Source organism: Ailuropoda melanoleuca, chromosome 5, assembly GCF_002007445.2.
Source record: "Ailuropoda melanoleuca isolate Jingjing chromosome 5, ASM200744v2, whole genome shotgun sequence".
Lineage (NCBI taxonomy): Eukaryota > Metazoa > Chordata > Mammalia > Carnivora > Ursidae > Ailuropoda > Ailuropoda melanoleuca.
Genome location: NC_048222.1, coordinates 60,829,374 through 60,848,779, shown reverse-complemented (window position 1 = coordinate 60,848,779; position 19,406 = coordinate 60,829,374). Strand labels below are relative to the sequence as shown.

Sequence of the window (19,406 nt, the reverse complement as noted above, 5' to 3'; positions counted from 1 at the left end):
AATGTAAGAGTCATTTGAATATGTTGATTTCCAAATTAATGGTACAGAGTGGATACCAGGAAAAGATGAAGGCTACTCTATTTTCTTCTCTCTGGAGTTATTATGGCCAACTCAGATCGATTCATTTTCTTTATAATAGTGATAATACATTAAAAGAATGACTAGAAAAATATAAAACCTGTTTTTCGTACAATAGTTGAGAAATTGAAACCTATAAGCAAAACTTGAGCTAATGAAGCAAAAAAGTAACTTACCTTGGTTTGATTTCCAGTATGGGCTTAAAACATACATTCTAGTTCTCTTGATTGAAATACCTTTTTGTGATTGAGAAATGTTATAGTTATTTGTTGTCATCTTTTCATTTTCTACTGGTTTTCAAAGTTTGGAGTCTGATGTTTAAAGTGTTTTACAGAATACCTATCATTCTGTATGAAGTTCTGTTGTATTGTTTAAAGTGAACTGAAAAGTGTGTCAACAATCTCTTAGGATTTTTTTTTTTACAACTTGATACCATCCAAAGACTTTCAGTAGCTAGAGTGTATGTTGCTTTTTTCTTCGTGTTCTCATGTTTAAACTGTTGGGATGGACCTAGTATCTTGTTACCGATAGGCTGTAAGTTAGTTAATCATTTTCAGGCAGCCACCAGGATGAAAATAATATTCAAGTACACAATTGAATTTTGCAAAAATGTAAGGAAATTTGGAGATCCAAACTAAACATAATTACCATATTACTCACCTAGCTGGGCACAGTTTTAGCATTGTGGTTACTGAGAGATAGAACTGATTTAAAGATAAGGGAAATTCAAATCAAAACCACGTTGAGATACCACCTTATGCCAGTTAAAATGGCAAAAATTGACGAGGCAGGAAACAACGAATGTTGGAGAGGATGTGGAGAAAGGGGATCCCTCTTCCATTGTTGGTGGGAATGCAAGTTGGTACAGCCACTTTGGAAAACAGTGTGGAGGTCCCTTAAAAAGTTAAAAATTGAGCTACCCTATGATCCAGCAATTGCACTACTGTGTATTTACCCCAAAGATACAGACGTAGTGAAGAGAAGGGCCATATGCACCTCAATGTTCATAGCAGCATTGTCCACAATAGCTAAATCGTGGAAGGAGTCGAGATGCCCTTCAACAGATGACTGGGTTAAGAAGTTGTGATCCATATATACAATGGAATATTACTCAGCCATCAAATGAACGATTTCTCAACATTTGCTGCAACATGGACAGGACTGGAGGAGATAATGCTAAGTGAAATAAGTCAAGCAGAGAAAGACAATTATCATATTGTTTCACTCATTTATGGAACATAAGAAGTAGGAAGATCGGTAGGAGAAGAAAGGGAGGAAGAAAGGGGGGGTAAACAGAAGGGGGAATGAACCGAGAGACTATGGACTCTGGGAAACAAACTGAGGGCTTCAGAGGGGAGGAGGGTGGGGGAATGGGATAGGCTGGTGATGGGTATTAAGGAGGGCACGTATTGCATGGTGCACTGGGTGTTATACTCAAGCAATGAATAGGAACTTTACATCATAAACTAGGGATGTACTGTATGGTGACTAACATAATATAATAAAAAATTATAAAAAAACAGAATCAAAAATCTTTAGGTAAAAAGCTTCAGAGATAAAGTACAATATTTAATTCTTGTTGAAACCTATCACAGTTTTACACCATCATGTGATAACTTTACCCTCATTACTTCCTTTTCCCCTTCTCAAATACAGTTATTACCTAAGATCACTTCTTTGATTTATAGCTGTTTTCTGTATTCTTTTCCTAATAGAAATTATCTTCCCATAATTTAACCTATCATCTTTATGTTTATGAATCTTAAATCTATACATCTAGCCCTTACATTGTACCTAGAGTCTAGTTCCATATTTCCATGCATCTATAAATATTTTCATTTGGATATCTTACTGTAACCCTAAGTTCAGTACACCTAAAGCATTTGCTTTCCCATACCTTCTCAGTTGTTCCATTTTGGGTACAAGTATCTTTATTTTTAGTTTCCAGGCTAGGATTATAAAATCATTCTTTGAGTCTTTCCATTCTGTTGTGCCATGCATTCAATTTGTCATTTTTAAATGTATTTGATTCATCTGTTCCTAACTAAATTCCTGTTATATCTTCCTAGTCTAAGTCCTCATAGCTCCTTACTTGAATAGACAGTGGAGTTGCTGTGGTACATAAGCCAGATAGATTCCTGTTCTCAGCTTAAAAGAAATCATGACAACTGCCTATTGCCTCCTACATAAAGTCCAGACTTCTCTATCAAATAGAAACCAGTGGTAGCACTAGTCTCCATGTTCAGATGTCACTTTCTAGGTCATTGGGGTATAGCACACACAGCATCACTTTCTAAATATTTGTTTACATGTTTGTTTCCCTTTACTACAATGAGTTACCAGAAATAGAGATAGTAAGTTTATTTTTGCATCACAGTGCCCAGTGCAATACCTTTCACATACATTAATGAGTCTTTGTTGGATGAAAAAGCAATGTAGATAATTTCATATACTTTATCATTCATTCTAACACTGACCTTGTGAAGTAGATATAAGAGGCCCTTTAAAGTCTCCAACTGTAAAGATTTTCCATAATTATTCCTAATTTTCTTGTCTAAACTCCCTCTTTTTCGTCTAATATAAATCCAGTCAAATTAATCTCTCTATTGTCTCCTGAATACTCCATGTACCTTCTTAACCTATTCATCGAATGTTTCTTTCCTTCTCTCTGTCATGGTTCAATATAGTTGCCTCTTTTTTGAAGAGCTCTAACCCACACAGATTTCTCCCTTATATAACTCTTTTTGTGAATATGTTGCCTGAAAATTATCTAATTTAGCAGCATGTTATATTTATTATTGCTAGGCGTTTTTCTTTTTACTGTCGTATTCATTCACTGTTTAATTTGAATTTTGATGTCCCAACTTGACTGGCAACGTGTATCTGGTTCTTTTTTTCTCCCTTGTTTTGGCTAGCATAGTGTTAAAAACCCTATATGAAGGGTTAGCTATTTCTCCAAAGATGACAATTCTGTATATATGATAGCATAAATTACTTACTTAGCAAAGGACAGTGGTGTGGTCATCCATTCTTTTTTTTTTTTTTTAAGATTTTTTTTTTTTTAAGTAATCTCTACGCCCAAACTTACACCCTCAAGAACAAGAGCCTCACATTCCACTGACTGAGGCAGCCAGGCGCCCCTGTGGTTGATTTTTCAACCATTCTTGTTATTGATTTTCTGGTTATCTCTGTCTAGAGTCACTAATTGTAGTAGTATAATTTTAGGACTAAATTCAGGCTAGTCAGATCATGAAACACTTACAAAAGAGAGAAACCATAGGGGCGCGTGGGTGGCTCAGTCAGTTAAGCATCTGCCTTTGGCTTAGGTCATGATCCTAGGGTCCTGGGATCAAGCCCTGCATCAGGCTTCTTGCTCAGTGGGGAGCCTACTTCTCCCTCTCCCTCTGCTGTTCCCCCTGCTTGTGTGCTATCTCTCTTTCTCTCTGTCTAATGAGTAGATAAAATCTTTAAAAAAATAAAAGAAACTGTAAATTGTTCTGTTGGAATATTATAATAGGTATAGATGGACAATTTTTTTGGTTAATGTACCATGTCTGATGATAATTATATTTTACAATAACTTTTTTGGACTAATTTTTTAGTCTTCTATATTTCATAACTGATAAAAAATAGAAAAATTTTTCTTAGAGGAAATGGTATACCTTGAGAATTCACTGGTAACTATAACTACCATATTAAAATGTTTGCATATAAAACAGTTTTTTATCAGATAAGGATGACTCAACTGCTCCAGGTATTTAGACTGTAATAAATATTGCATTTAAAAAAAGAAAATGTAGATCTCTATAAATCTCCCTTTTTCCTGCTTACATTGGTGTCATCTATTTTATTGTTAGAGAAAGAAATAATAACAAAAGCCACCAAGAGGTTTTGTTTTGTATTACTATCATTAGGAGACTAGGTGTCTTTCTCTCAAATTAGCTTATATATTCTTCTTCTTTCTGTTTTTTTCCTCTTTAACTCTTTTATATCCATTTCTTTACTCTAACTCTATTTTATCAACTTTTCCATTTTTTTGTTAAGTGTACATATCCAGGGGCGCCTGGGTGGCACAGCGGTTGAGCGCCTGCCTTCGGCTCAGGGCGTGATCCCGGCGTTGTGGGATCGAGCCCCACATCAGGCTCTTCTGCTGTGAGCCTGCTTTTTCCTCTCCCACTCCCCCTGCTTGTGTTCCCTCTCTCGCTGGCTGTCTCTCTCTCTCTGTGAAATAAATTAAAAAAAAAACCTTAAAAAAAAAAGTGTACATATCCAACCTTATTCTGGAATAGATGTAGGATGACTTTATGCTCTTTTTATTGGCCCCAATTACTTAAGTCTCCTGTTGTAAACATGCCCCATCCTTTAAAGCCTATGTAAGTGTGATTTGTTCTTTAACTATTTTCTTGATTAACTCTTTACCCAGCAAATAGAAATATATTGGCCTAGTGATGTGGTGAGCTATTTGTAGAATTGACCAAATACCTCCATAATTCTTTCCATTTGTACTTAACCTTCCTTTCCAAGCAAAGAAGTCATTAATTTTTTTCCTGAATATCTCATTGCAATGTCATTCTTAAAAATAAAATTCAAAAAATTTTAGACTTATCATAGAAAGTTTTTATAATTTTTTTAAGTCTTAAATTCTTTCATCAGCAAGTTACTGTTATTTATGTTTTAGGGATTAGAATAAAATTTACTTTTATGCTACTTAAATTTAATGTCAAAGTAGAGTTTGACTTGTGTTTGTGAGTCAGATCGTAGTGTGCCTAACATTTTTATTTTCGGTACTTAGTTGTTGAATAGCTTTCTACGGTAGATGCTATATCTGTTGCTCTTTTTTATTTCTTTTTTTTTAATGAATGTGTGCAATGTAACAGTCTCATGTAGGTCAACTTTCTTAAGCTTCCTCTACTGCTGACTTTTAAAAGTCCTTCTTAGGAAATGGGAAAGAATAAATCAGAATTACTTGGGATGTTTTTTCAAAACATGTACCACTAGGAATTCTGATGGTTTATTCTTTCTGCCATCCCTCCTTGGAAATCCAAGGCTATCGTGAGTCACTGTCTCTGAATGAGATGGTTCTCAGTTGTGTTAGTTTGTCTTAGCATCCAAAAAGAAACTAGCCTGCATAGTACTTGTTGATTTTTACAAAAAAAGTCATCAAAATTATTTCTAGAAAGTGATATTTCATAAGCAATAAATGACTACAGATTCCACATATGTATTGTATCTAGTTACAAAATTATCTGTTGTTCTTCTAAAGTGGTAAATTAGACAAATACTTATATTGGAGAAGCTGTTGGTTATTAGGAAAATGGTCCTGAAAATGGTAACCTTTTCTTTAAGAAAATATTCAAACCTTAAGTAGCAAGTACTAAAATTAATACAAAAGAGAAATTCTTTTTAAAAAAGTTGTTTTCCATCTTCATTCTTATTTCTTTTTTGTCTTGGATAACCTTCACAAAATGTATGCCTTCACAAAATGTATCTTTTTTGTAACTAGTACCCTGAAAGTTGCCAGGTTTTTCTTGTCTACTTTCTGGTCTGCCTCCAATGTAGGCCCCTTCTTTTCTTCTCTCTTTACTCTTGAATTAATCCTCTACCTACTTCACAGGCCGATTCTTTGATGAGAATGAATCCCCTGTTGATCCGCAGCATGGCTCTAAACTGGCGGATTATAATGGGGATGATGGTAACGTAGGTGAGTACGAGGCAGACAAGCAGGCTGAGCTGGCTTACAATGAGGAAGAAGATGGTGATGGTGGAGAGGAAGACGTCCAAGGTGAGCGTGGGCCTGGCCTCCATGCTGTGACCGTGAAACCCATCTCTAAATTTTTTGGTTGAATTTGTGTAGAATTTCCCCCACTTATTAGTGGCATTACAATTCTAATACAAAGACATCTTGTGTAGTTTTTCAATTTTATTTGGAAAACAATTTTATTGTAGTCATATTTGTAGACCTTAATTATTTTTTTAGGTATTTTCCTTTTTGTTGTCTTACATGTATTACTGATATAATTTGAAACTCAAGAATATTCAGAAATTTTAGATTTAAATTGCTTGAAATAGCTCCAGAGTTTACCTGAGGCAAATACTCCCAGATAATAATTCTTTTCCAATTTCTCGTCTGAAAACATTTCATTATTCTAGGTACAAATATTGACCAGACAGCTTTTTTTTATAAGGGAAGCCCCAAAAGGAATGGTCTCCTCCACACGAAAGATAAGATTATTTCACTACTGATTTAGTATAGGAAGGCTGTTTTTGAAATTTTTTCTGAGAAGTTGAAAATTTATATTTAATGGTTTATAAAGATTTGTCCATTTTATGTTTAATACACAGATTCAACATATTTTCCTTGCTAACTGTGTAACTTCTGAGCTTTTAAGTTATTAAAAGTTCAGAATTTACCTGTGTGCATGCAGCCCTATCCATGCATGCATATCAGAGTATGTTGCATTATTGCAAGTTTTTAGGCTTGTGTTTTGCCTGCTAATATCATTTAGTGGTATTTGTGGAACTTTTTCTCTTTTCTGTAAAAGTTGATTATGAACATAATGTGTGATGTATTAGATTTTATAATGTGATGCATGAAATATTTTCCAGTGTAAACTGTCTTGATTTCTTCCTTAACTCTTTTTAAAGTAATCAAATTTTATTTAGGTTAATGACAAGGGTTGTTTTTATAAAACTCAAAAGAAAATACAGTTGTCCTAGAATACTACATAGTTAATAGAAAAAGGGAAACTAGAGACTCTGACTTCCACACATTGTTTCAATAGTACATTCTAGTTTTGGAAGAATGGTTGTTGGGAATAGAAAGAATAATAATTCTAGGAGTTATTTAAGGATACATTAATAACTTCTCAAACACTGGAGCTATTGAATAAATTATATCTACCTTTTCTATAATCTCATCCATTTTTCATAAATTTTACCATTTTTTCTCATTGCTTTGTGATTTGTTTGGATTATATTTTTTTGCAGTAATATATAACATTGTTTTCAGGCTTTTTCATGGATATATATCATATCACCAATTAGATTGTAAGCTCTTGGAGGGCACGAATTTTCATTTATTTTTCCTTATATTTTGTTTGTATCCTTTTCTGCCTTCATCTTCACCCATCCCCTCACCCCACCATAGTACTTAGCATATATAGGGCCCTGGGTAAATGTTGTTAACTGATAATTTTATGCTTTCTCATTGAGTTTTTAGTCTTAACCACTGTGACTAGAATAATAACCTTTTACCTTCTGGTCTTATAAACTTAGTTTACACTTTAAACATTGCCTAGTTTTCTTTCATAGGAGCTGTTATCTGTCATGTCATTGGTTAATTTTGAGGTTCTTATTAGAGCAAATAATTCCAACTGTAATTGAAAAGCGTTTCTTATGTTTTAGGCTATCTTAATGACTTTTATCACAAAATTTCAGTTATTTTGTATGGCCTTTATCCATAGTAAGTACATTTATTTTCAGTGTCTTCCCTCTCTCTCTGACTCTCCTGTACACTTCTCCCTCTCTCACCCCCAGTTCTCATTGCCACTTTAGGTCTTCAATACCCTCATGCTGCTCTGCCTTTCCTTCCACAAGGAAATAAATGTATCACTTTTAAGCAATATGGGGAAATGACCTAAGATGATACCTTCAAAGAAGTAGGGAGGGGATTGTTAAATTTGGGAGTTTCCTCATTTGCAAGTGAAGCTTACTTGATCTGGGGGTTACCACTTAACTTTTTTTTTTAATCCCATTTTGGGGTTCACTAGATGACAGCAGCAGAAGGATAGGATAGCTACGAAGGGGACTCCTTTATCATAGGGAACAAAGATTCAAGAGCATCAGCTGCAGTAAATGAAGAGGGATAAGTTTGAGTGAACTGACTCAAAAAGAATATTGTAGACCCAAATAATTTTAAACGTGTTTTCAGGGATTCTTTAGGTGTAGTATTAACTGTCCAAAAAGTGGGAAGGGGCCCGTTTTAGGTGTTCTGTTGTTTATCAACAATTTGGATTCTAAATGTTTATTATTAAGTTAGAATATTTAGAATTTAAAAACATTTCTTCATAGTTTCAATGTAGAAATAATGGTTGGGTTTCCAGGACAGCTTGCACTTGTAGCCAAAGCAGGCAATAGAATAGAGTAGGAAAAAACAGTCTGAGTTAGGAGACCAGCTGAGTATTGCTCTTCAAGTCACTTAAACTCTCTGGGCCACGATTCTTCATCTGTAATGTGAGTTTGAACTACAATAGATGGTCCTTCTCAGTTCTAAAATTCTGTGGTCACATTCACAGTGGAAGCACTATATTTAACACAGGTATTATGGGAAAATGTAGTTTTCAGATTTGAGCATGCCTGAAACACATCTTCCTCCAAACCCAGAAAGGAAATAGGTACTTCACTACCACAGTTGAGACTCTGTATCCAGAGAGAGATCACAAATTGAAACATGCTGGTAACAGATGGTTGCTACACTCTGTGGTGAACATAGAATAATGAATAGACTTGTGGAATCACTATGCTGTATACCTAAAACTAATGGAACATTGTATCAACTATACTTCAATTAAAAAACAAAGGTACTTCAGAAATACTACTAAGGTTCTAGCATTAGGGGCTCTTCTCTGTTTAGGAGTATTTTTTTCTCAATCTGTTGGGTCCCTAGGATTACAGATCCCAGTTGCAGTACTGAGGTTCTGGAGTCAGCTAAGGACATTCTGGCTTTGGTGCTCCAAATTCTTGATTATGAAATGGAGATTTGGGCATCATCTCTGCTGTTAGAGAGCTAGGGGATTCCAGCTTTATCTCTGATGCTTGTTCATATGTATTGATCATTTGGGACAGCACTACCTATAGAGTGTTCTCTTGTAGAATTAAGTGAAGCCTATTTTTCCTGTGTTTACAATCCTGGTTTATTTTGATTTTTAATTGCTGGTTTCCTGAAGCATTCTAAAAGAAATATTATTTTATTCGCATTGGTATAAAAAATTCTTTTTCCTGCATTCTTTTAAGTGACCCAATGAATAGATTAACTCTGGAAACACTATACAGCTGATGGATATGTCTTTTAATTCATTTTTTATTGTAATAAGGAGATGGATGTTTACACATTCTCTTTACCCTTATCTTTAATCCCGTAGAAGTTCCAAGTTTGCTTAATAGAATATGACCTGCATGTAACTGGGTATATTTATGGAAGGAAGCTTAACATAATGCTTAAGTGCCTGGATTCTGGAGCAAGATTACCTGGATTTGAATCCTAGCTTCACCACTTACCAGCTGTACGACTTTGTGAATTACCCAACCTCTATACCTCAATATCCTTATCTGTAAAATAGGGATATAGTCACCTGTTGTTATGTGGATTATATGATTCAAATATTTGTTCAGCACTTAGAACAAGTCTTCCTCACTGCAAGCACTACGTAAGTGTTTGTTGAATAATAATTTTTAAGAAATAAAAGCAAACATAGAATTTTTTTCTTTGGATTGCCTGCTTTAGAGGATAACTGCACTTTGGCATGTGGATTAATTTGTACATTTTAGTGGAGCCTCACTGCCTTATTACCCAAAGATGTTCTCACTTGGTAGAGCTTGCTTTATGAAGGTGGTCCTTTCTTGACTTCAGAGGGAATCTAGAAATTATTTAATAAATTATGAATGTTTTTCTGTTGCCTTTAAAAGTCATTTTATGTTAATGAGGTATTTACAGATTTTGCTGCTTTGTAAAATGAAATAAAATATAATTATATTTAGTGGTTCTCGGTTCTGTATCAGATTTGGTTAGGTAATTTCAACATACTTTACAAATACATGCAAAAAGGTTGTCAGTAGAAATTTCAATTCTAGTTAGAATAGCTACACTGAAAATGGACTCTAGTTAATGTAAATAATAGTTCAATGTAAGAAAAATGCAATATTCCAAAAGTCCTGTGGAATCTGAAAAATAATGTGAAGGCACCATATTAAAATTTGATTAAAATCATATTTTTATGATTTTAAACTCCTCCTTATATTTATAGAAGACTTTGGAAGTAAAGACTGCCTTCATATGCATTATTTTATTTTGAGGTAGGAAAAACAGTGCTGCTATCTGTACTCTACTGAGAAGATAATTAAAGGTCTAAAGAGGTTAGAAACTAGCTCAGGTTTGTTATGTACCTAGGTCAGGACTAGAATTCAGTTTTTCTATTCCCAGAGCTTTGCTCTTATTTTTTCTTTAAAATTACTCACTTAAAAATCTTCTGATGTATCTACTTTTTCCTTTTAGTAACTTTCCTGTTAAATTTCTAGGCATTTTCTTTTGTGTAGCTGCTTTTCCCACTACTCCATGGTGATTAAGTCTGCATATAATTACTAAAGTCCTGAAAGATGTGTTTATTGACATAAGGTGATGTCCTGTAACATGGATCCTAAGGATGGCTTTCTGGAGAGGTGCCAGTGATTATTTTCCTTTCCTTTTATTTTTTTTTTTTAAGATTTTATTAATTTTTTTGTCAAGAGAGAGCACAAGCAGTGAGAGCAGTGGGCAGAGGGAGAAGCAGGCTCCCCGTGGAGCAAGGCGCTGGACTTGGAACTGGATCCCAGGACCCTGGGAGCATGACCTGAGCTGAAGGCAGGTGCTTAACCACCTGAGTCACCTAGGTGTCCGTATTTTCCTTTTAAAACCAAAGAAAATTTTGGGGCGCCAGGGTGGCTCACTCAGTTAAGTGTCAGCCTTGGGTTTAGGTCATGATTCCCGAAGTTCTGGGATCCCGTCCCACATTGGACTCCTTGCTCCACGGGGGCCTGCTTCTCCCTCTCCCTTTGCCTGTCGCTCCCCCTGCTTGTGCTCTGTGTCAAATAAATAAAATCTTAAAAAAAAAAAAACAGATAATTTTTAAAGTATAAAGAGCTCTATGATAAGAGATTGATTAGCATATTTTCAAGATTATGGGTGATTATGGATACAATTTCAGCTTTTATCTATAACAGATTTGAGGTTATCATACCTAGTGGATTATGCTATTGAAGGTATGACATCATTTTGTTAGCTTATGATGCAAAATGGTTGCCTGCAATTCTAAATGAGAATCTCTATAAGTTTAACAGGAAAGTTATTGAAAGGAAAAAAGAAGGTTGGTTTATTTGGCATTTTTTATGAATAAACATAAAGAAAAAATAAGAACACATCACTATGTAAAGTTAATACATACTACATACACCATATGGCATCTTTCTTGAACAAAATTTTACCATAGGATATATTAGAGAAGCTGAGAGTGAGAAACCTATCAAATCTAAAAAAACAGATTTCAGAAAGCTATAGTATACACATGAATTTGAATTCTAACATATAACTCTTTAAATTATATAAAATTATATCTCCAGACAATTATGATAGTAACACCTCAGTCTGTCAAAAACTAAGCTGTTGTGTAGTTGTAACTGTGAACCAGAAAGTATGAAAAATCATGTTTTAAGGCTGTGGAGGAGCCAAAAGATGTCATTAAAGCCATGTGCTAAAAAAGAAGCCTCTTTGCTTTGATTAAATTCCTTTTCATTCTTGTTCTAACATAATTTTTGTATTCTGAGCAGTCTTATTTCAAAACCTGTAGTTTATAACAAAATTAGAAAAGGATTGCTACTGGCAGATAAACTAACAGTAATGTGAAGTGACAGGTGATAGCCAAGAAGGACCCAGAAAAATCTGTCAGTGGCTAAGTAAGTCAAACTCCAAAGCATTATATAGAGTTTTTTAATATAGTTACTCAAAGTGACTTTGAGGATTTTACTAACAATATTATGTAATAATTTTTTTCTTCTTGGTAAAGAAAAAGTTAAGTTTGGTTAGTACATTTCATTTAAGAAGTTGCTGGTAAGCTATTTGCAGAGGAGCAAAGAAATCCACTATAATGTTAAATATTGGGATTCTTAGTAATTTTTGTTTTCCTGTCTTTTATTTTCTAATTTTTATGTGATGAGTATGGATTCATTTTGTAATTAGAAAAAAAGCTGGTTTCTTTTAAGGGTATGAAAATGTATACAGAATGGTTTCTACCAAAACTTTAAAGGACTACTTCGTCTAGTAGAAATAATATATTTTATATATAAGGATCAACTTCTCAATGTTTGTGGGTTTTGCTAATTAAGGTTTTGCTAATTATATCTAGCTCTACTTCTTTTATCTACTTATCTAACTACTGTCAAAAGATTTGTTAAAATTAAGTCATCTTCCAATATACTGTTTTCACAGTTTAGCCAAGCAACTAAGAAATAGAACACTATTTTAGAAGACGTAAAATAACAAGCAGAAACTACCTTAAGGCTGAGGAAAAAACTGAGGTATTATTTAATAGGTTTTCTGCAAGTGATTTAAAAAATAATGTTTTTGATACATAACTATTTCCCTTACAGATGATGAAGAACGAGAACTTCAGATGGATCCTGCGGACTATGGAAAGCAACGTTTCAATGATGTTCTTTAAGCCCTAAAGGAAAACTTCAGAAAACCTAAAGTGCTGTAAAATGGAATTCTTTCTACTTCATTGTTTTTGACTTTTGTTGTAAAGATCAGTTGTAAAGATACATTGAGATAGATTTAAGGAAAGATTTTAATGAAGAAATGTACCCCTGTACATAGGTGAACTTTTTCATATTGTATTATTAAAGCAGAGATTTTTTCAGTTATATTACAGTCGAGCCAAAAACAAAGTAAACAAACCTGTAATCTTTGCATTTAAAATGAACTAATGTATATTTTACATTTTATTGAGCCTAATTCTTTCCACAAATGGACAAATAGGAAAAATTGGTTGTACAGTTTATATGTTGCACATAGCATAACCCTAGTGAGAATAGTTACTCAGCTGAAAAACTTTTTATACACTAATATATTCTTGCTAGCCCAACAGGTGTTCTGTTCTAGCTACCCCTCATCTCATGCTCTTCATGGAGTTATACCTAGAATAGTTACATAAAAGAGGGGTTGAATCCTGAAAGCCAAACACTGGGCAGCATGTGTACAAAATCATTTCCCTACTTCTTTTATTTTACATGAGTGCTGATGTGTTTTGGCAGATAGCTTTCAGCTGATGCCTGACAGAAGTTGAGGTAACCTGCAAAGACATAACAATATTTATGAGTTATACCTTACTTAGTTCATGAAATTGTGAAATGCATGATTGACAATATATTTTCAATTTTTATTTTCTCACATCATACTAGTACCATTTAACTTTAACCATCATTGGCTAAAATTTTTATATTTTCAGAGTCCAAGTTGGTGAAAATATTCATGGTTTAAATGCCAGATTCTGAAAGAAGCTAAATCAACTTTGAAACAAATCTGCAATCAGTATTTCAAAGCTTCTGTTGTAGTTATAGTGATGTTACTTGACTAGAATTTTTCAGAAGTACTAAATAAGGAGTTTTAACAGATTTTTATTAATGCACAGATAAGTAGAAGTACAGTGAGGTCTACAGCCATTTTATTAAAATAGCTTAAAAGTTTGTAATAAAGATGAAGAATCTTTGTAATTAATATGTTGTTAAGAACCCATAAACCTCATATTTGGTAGACTTAAAAAATTATTTTAAATGCATTTTTTTGACACTATTCCATAGAATGCATAAGCTAGTTATAGTTAATCTCTGCTTTTGGATTTAAATCTTTTAAATTTTATCCCCTACCCAAAAATAAAAGGTTTTGATGATAAGGAGAAATTTAAGGTTGTTAACTCTGTTTTTCATAAGGACTACTGTTAATTGCACATAAACATGAAATGCTTCCCCGCCCCCCCGCCCGCCTTTGTGCTCAGGTTTTAGTAAAAAATTCAAACTTAAAGAGGTAAAAAATCTGTTCACTTATTAGAGGTGCACAAATTCTTAGACTTCAGTTTGAAATTATTTAGCGACCAGGAAAAGATATACTGATTTACTAAAATTGTTATTTCTACCAAATCAAAGTAAGCAATTCATGCCTATGCTGAGTATAGTGAGGCCTATAATGAATAGGTATGATAATTCACAGAATTTTGAAAAGTGGAGTTAAAGGAAATTGATGTACACTTTTTGGGCATTAGGGTGGGAAGATGAATCTAAAACATACTTCTAGTAATACTTCATATTTAATACTGTAAAATCTTTACAAATGAAAACCATGAAATTTCCCGCCTTTGTCATAAAAACGATCACTTAATTATATGGTAGCTATTACTTCTATAGCAAAATTTCTTCAATTAGTCTAGATATTTTATAAACTGAAAATCTTGGACCAATTGATAATATTTCTGACTGTATTAACATTTTAGTGCTATAAAATACTATGTGAATCTCTTAAAATTCTGACATTCTACATTCTAGACATGCTGGTTTTTATAATATTTTACTTCTGCCTTAAGATTTAGGTTCTTTACATGTATTTTTGCCCGGAATTAAGTGTTAATTTGATGGAAACTCTGCTTTTAAAATCATCACTTACTGGGTTCTAATAAATTAAAATTAAACTTGTTTTACTATTTTGCTGATTCTGATACATATACACATATCACATTCATGTGATGCAAATAGCTACATTTTAACACTAAGATTTGAGCAAATTTAGAATACATTTTAGGCTCAGCTAAACTAGAATGGCAGGAAGATTTATATTAGGGTTGTTTATTGTACTGCTAGTTTATTTAACAAATACTGAATGCTTCCTACGTGCCCAGCATTGTCTTATGTAATAATATTGTAGTGGATAAGATAGACCAGGTTTTTGTTCTCACGGAGCTTTCAAGTTGGAGCTGTCAGACGATATATAAGTAAACACATGAACCGACTAATTTTAAATAATGATAAGAACTATTAAAAATAAAACAAAGTTCTGAGGTTTCAAGGCCTCTAAGTTTCCAAATAATTAGGGTTCCACTTAACTGAAACATTATAATTGTGAGGCTAGAATGAGCAAGGGGAGAGAAATGAGGCTGAAGAGATATGGAAAGGGTAGGGTAGGGAGAACATTGTAAGTTCAGGTCACTTGCTACTGACCCAGAAAATGTAAAATAAAATATACATGGAGGGATGATTCCAGGGAAAATGTGAATATGACTTCAAAATCATTTCTAAAATATGTACCTTTATTTTAAAAAAATCTTGATTGTGTGCCTTGTTGACTTGTCCTGTATATGCCTATAACATAGGCATTTTTGCTAGGCTTTGCTAGGCTTTGCTAGCATATGAGGAAAGAGAATCTGCAAGAAAACAAAATAAAACAAAAACTGCATAGTTATGAGGGGACTAGTTACTTCCCATAATGGCTAGCCTTGGAAACTTGTATTCCCTTATGTACATGTCTGACCCTTTGGTTTCGATAAGATAATCAAACCATGTGACATTAACATATTTCCAATGTCTAGGTTATTGAGTCTTCACATCAACAGTCACTTCTAATTGGGCATACCCAATTCCTTTTAAGACCCTCCTCACTAAGGGTTCCAAATGAAAATTCAAACATCTATCCCAGAGAAGGGGAAATTTAATGGTCCATGTAAGCAAACTGCATTAAGGACAGGAATCTCCTGGACCTGTGGACAATTGGCACAGTTAAATTCTGCTCACTTTGTTTTGCCAACTCCCATTTCTGCTTCTCTCTACTTGCTACTTTCTTTCACTTAGACCAGCTTTCCCCTCAAACCTCCAACCATGACTTCCAGCAGGTCATATTTTCTTAGTTGGTCACCTGAGAGCAGCTGTTCCTCTTTCCTTAATTCCACTCCAAAAAATCTGAGGGAAGGGAGACTTGTGTTTCTGGCTATAACTGAGTAATTTGACTAGCCCTCCCAAATTAGTAGCAACTATGAAACTGGACAATATATATGAAGTGACTGTTTTGGGATAGCACAAAACTGAGACTTCTTAAATAAGGGAAACTTAAGCAATCGAGCCCCACAATCACCCAGGTTCTTGTGGTGTAAAGAGGCTGAGCTGAGAAGACAGAGATCATAGTGCAGAGCAGCTGAAGCAGTTGGAATCAATGAGGTGAGCATCAAGAGGGAGTATACAGAGAGGTAACCTGAGAAGTCCTTGGGGATGCCCATAAGTCCATGGCAGAGGGCTGGGCTGTACATAATCAGAATAAGATCACCTGATGCTTACCAGATAGCATTTGCTAGAGTTGAGAATGGAGTATAGATACCAGAGGTCAAGAAGTGTTGGCCTAAAAGCAGTAGTCGGGCACCAAGTTTCCGGGCCTGCTGACGTGGAGATCTTTAACAGTTGTGGCATCCCACTGAAACATTAGAAAGGTTGTACCTTCGGAGTAAAGACCATGCCCTAAAGTAAGACCTCCCTAGGCCTAGGCAAGCTCTGACAAGATTGTAAGGGGAGATAGAGTATGGAGATTGAGTCCTGCCAAGTTAGAACTTAATGAAATTCCTTGGGCTTCTCATAGATATGAACTAATAACAGTATAAAATCAAGCCTATAATAGTTTAAGGTGACCACTCAGTAACTGAAGAATCTGCTAAAACAAGAATCATCACTTTTCAGAAAATAACAGAATCCAGAACCTCTATGACGTATACACAATATCCAGTATTCAATAAAAAATTACTAGACAAAGACTTGACATGTGATCTATAGTTAAGAAAATTAGATGGCTATTGTTATTTGTTACGTTGTTATTTGTTAATGCAGGTATTAAACATTATGTTTAAAGATCAAATGAAAATGTTTTAAATGAGTGAACATGTAGAGGATCTCAGCACAGAAATGAAAATTGTAAAAAAAACCTAATGGAAATTCTAGAATTGCAAAGTTTGATAATTGAAATGAAAAATTCACTGGATGGATTTAATTGCAAATTGCAATGGTAGTAGAATGAATTTGAAGACATACAAACATAGTTGTACCATAGGTATTTGAAAATAGAGGTTGAAATGTTGAGACCCAGAAATGTGGATTTGGGGTTCATTCAATGTTTGAAATGTCAAGATGTTGTCCACCCCACCCCCTAACACGAAAGCCTTAAGATTCAGCCTTAAGATGAAAGAACAATGATCATTCTTTCAATTAGTTATCAAGTACCTAATATGTATGGAGAATTGTTTTGAGTACTAGGGATACAACAGTGATAAAGTCTATGACTTCACGGAACTTATATGCCAGAGGGAGAGATCATTATTTTCTATATTCATATTGATAAATGCTATAAGAAAAATAAATCAGAATAAAGGAATAGTGATGGAGGAGTGCTATTTTAAAAGATTTTATTTATTTTAGAGAAAGGGAGAGGGAGCGCAAGCTGGGGGAGGAGCAGAGGGAGATAATCTCCAGCAGATGCCATGCTGAGTGCAGAGCCTGGTGCGGGGCTTGATCCCACAACCCTGAGATCATGACCTGAGCTGAAATCAAGAGTCAGACACTTGACCGACTGAGCCACTCAAGTGCCCCCAGAGGAGTGCTAGTTTAGTTTAGGATCATCAGGGAGGGCCTTTCTGAAGAGGTGCTAAAAGAACAAGCCATGTGAATATCCTGTGCCACGCTATCCAATAGAAATATAATACAAGCTACCTACATAATTTTAAATTTTCTAGTAACCACATTTTAAAAAACTGGTGAAATTTTGATATTTATACACCCAAAATATTACCATTTTAATAGGTAATCAAGGATACTACTACTGAGATATTTTATATTTTCTTTTGTATTAAATCTGAAATCTAGTGTATATTTTACATTTACAGTGCATCTCAATTTAGACACTAAATTGTCATTGGAAATATTTGATTGGTATTTAGCATTCATAAAATTTATATTTGAGTAAGTATGTTCAAATACTCATGTCCCAAGCATACTTAAAAGTTTTCCAATAACTGAACCAAGTATTAATTTTTTTCCTATAGACTTTACTTTTTAGGGCAGTTTCAGGTTCACAGCTAAATTAAGTACAAAGAAGAGAATCCCCACATACCCCATTCCTATACACGTGTGTGCGCATGCACGCGCACATACACACACACAGCTTCCTGCACCAGTGTAAAATATTCTGTTACAATTGATAAACCAATACTGTACACATTATCAACCAAAGTCAGTTTACATTAAGATTCACATTTTGTATTGTAAATTCTCTGTGGGTTTGGACAAATGTATAATGACATTTATCTACCATTATAGTATGCAGAATAGTTTCACTGCCCTAAAAATCCCATGGGTTCCACTTATTCCTCCTTCCTTACCTCTTACCCTGGCAGCCACTGACCTTTTTACTGTCGCCATAGTTTTATCTTTTTCAGAATATCATATGATTGTAATCATACAGTGTATAGCCTTTTCAGATTGGCTTTTTTCACTGAGTAATGTGCATTTAAGATTTCCCTATGTCTTTTCATGACTTGATAGCTCATTTCTTTTTAGCTGATTAATATTCCATTGTATGGATATATCACAGTTTACCCATTCACCTATTGAAGGACATCGTGGGTGCTCCAAGTTTTGGCAGTTATGAATAAAGTTGCTATAGACGTGTAGATTTTTGTGTGGACATAAGTTCAACTTCTTTGGGGAAATACCAACAAGCAATTTTTTTATTGTAGTAAAATAAACATAATGTAAAAGTTACCATTGTACATTTTACATGTAAAATACACAATTCAATGGCATTAAGTACATTAACAATGTTGTGCAACCATTACCATTAACTAGTTCTAGAACTGTTTCATTACCCCAAATGAAAGCTCTATTAAGCACACAGGTATTAATTTTAAAGTTTAAGCTAATTAAAATGAAATAAAATTAAAAATTGATTTCCACAGTCATACTGCCACTTTCAAGCACTCAGTACCCACACATGGCTTGTGGCTAGAGGCTGTTGAATAGCACAGGTCTAGGGGAAGAGAATTAGAGGCAAAGAAACAATAAATACCAAGTCCTTGATACAGGAATATACTTTTTCAAAGAATGGTTAGTTGGACAGTATGATGGGAATACAAATAGCAAGAGGTAGGGAATGTAGTCAGTAAGGTAGCCAAGAGTGACATAATGAAGGGCCTTGCATGTCATAGTAAAGATTTTAGATTTTAAGGGTGATGGAAAATTTATAAAGAGGTTTAAAATGATCACTTTGGCTGTGTGTTAGAAAGATTGAAGGAGGTTCAGGAACGGTGAAGGAAGACTTACAGTATTCCAGGTCAGAGATTATGGTACTTGAACTAGGGAGATAGCTGGGGTGATAAGTGTTTGGATTCAAGATATATTTTCAAGGTTTGGTTTATTGCACTTACAATGGATTGGATGAAATATGTAGAAGAAACTGTATTTTTTTAAAAGATATTTATTTATTTATTTATTTATTTATTTATTTA

General features: G+C 34.2%; 1 protein-coding gene across 3 annotated transcripts in view; it reads left to right on the top strand.

Moving 5' to 3' along the window:
• GOLM2 (golgi membrane protein 2) overlaps window positions 1–13,782 on the top strand; it is a 99,272-nt gene extending 85,490 nt beyond the window's left edge. For 2 of the 3 annotated variants that reach the window (XM_019801571.2, XM_002913170.4), the window contains 2 exons: window positions 5,693–5,860; window positions 12,475–13,782. In XM_019801571.2, coding sequence (XP_019657130.1) covers window positions 5,693–5,860; window positions 12,475–12,545 — 239 coding nt within the window. In that variant the 3' untranslated portion in view covers window positions 12,546–13,782. The remainder of the gene's footprint in view (window positions 1–5,692; window positions 5,861–12,474) is intronic. The other variant, XM_002913171.4, reaches the window with a different exon arrangement.
• Window positions 13,783–19,406: the final 5,624 nt, after the last annotated feature.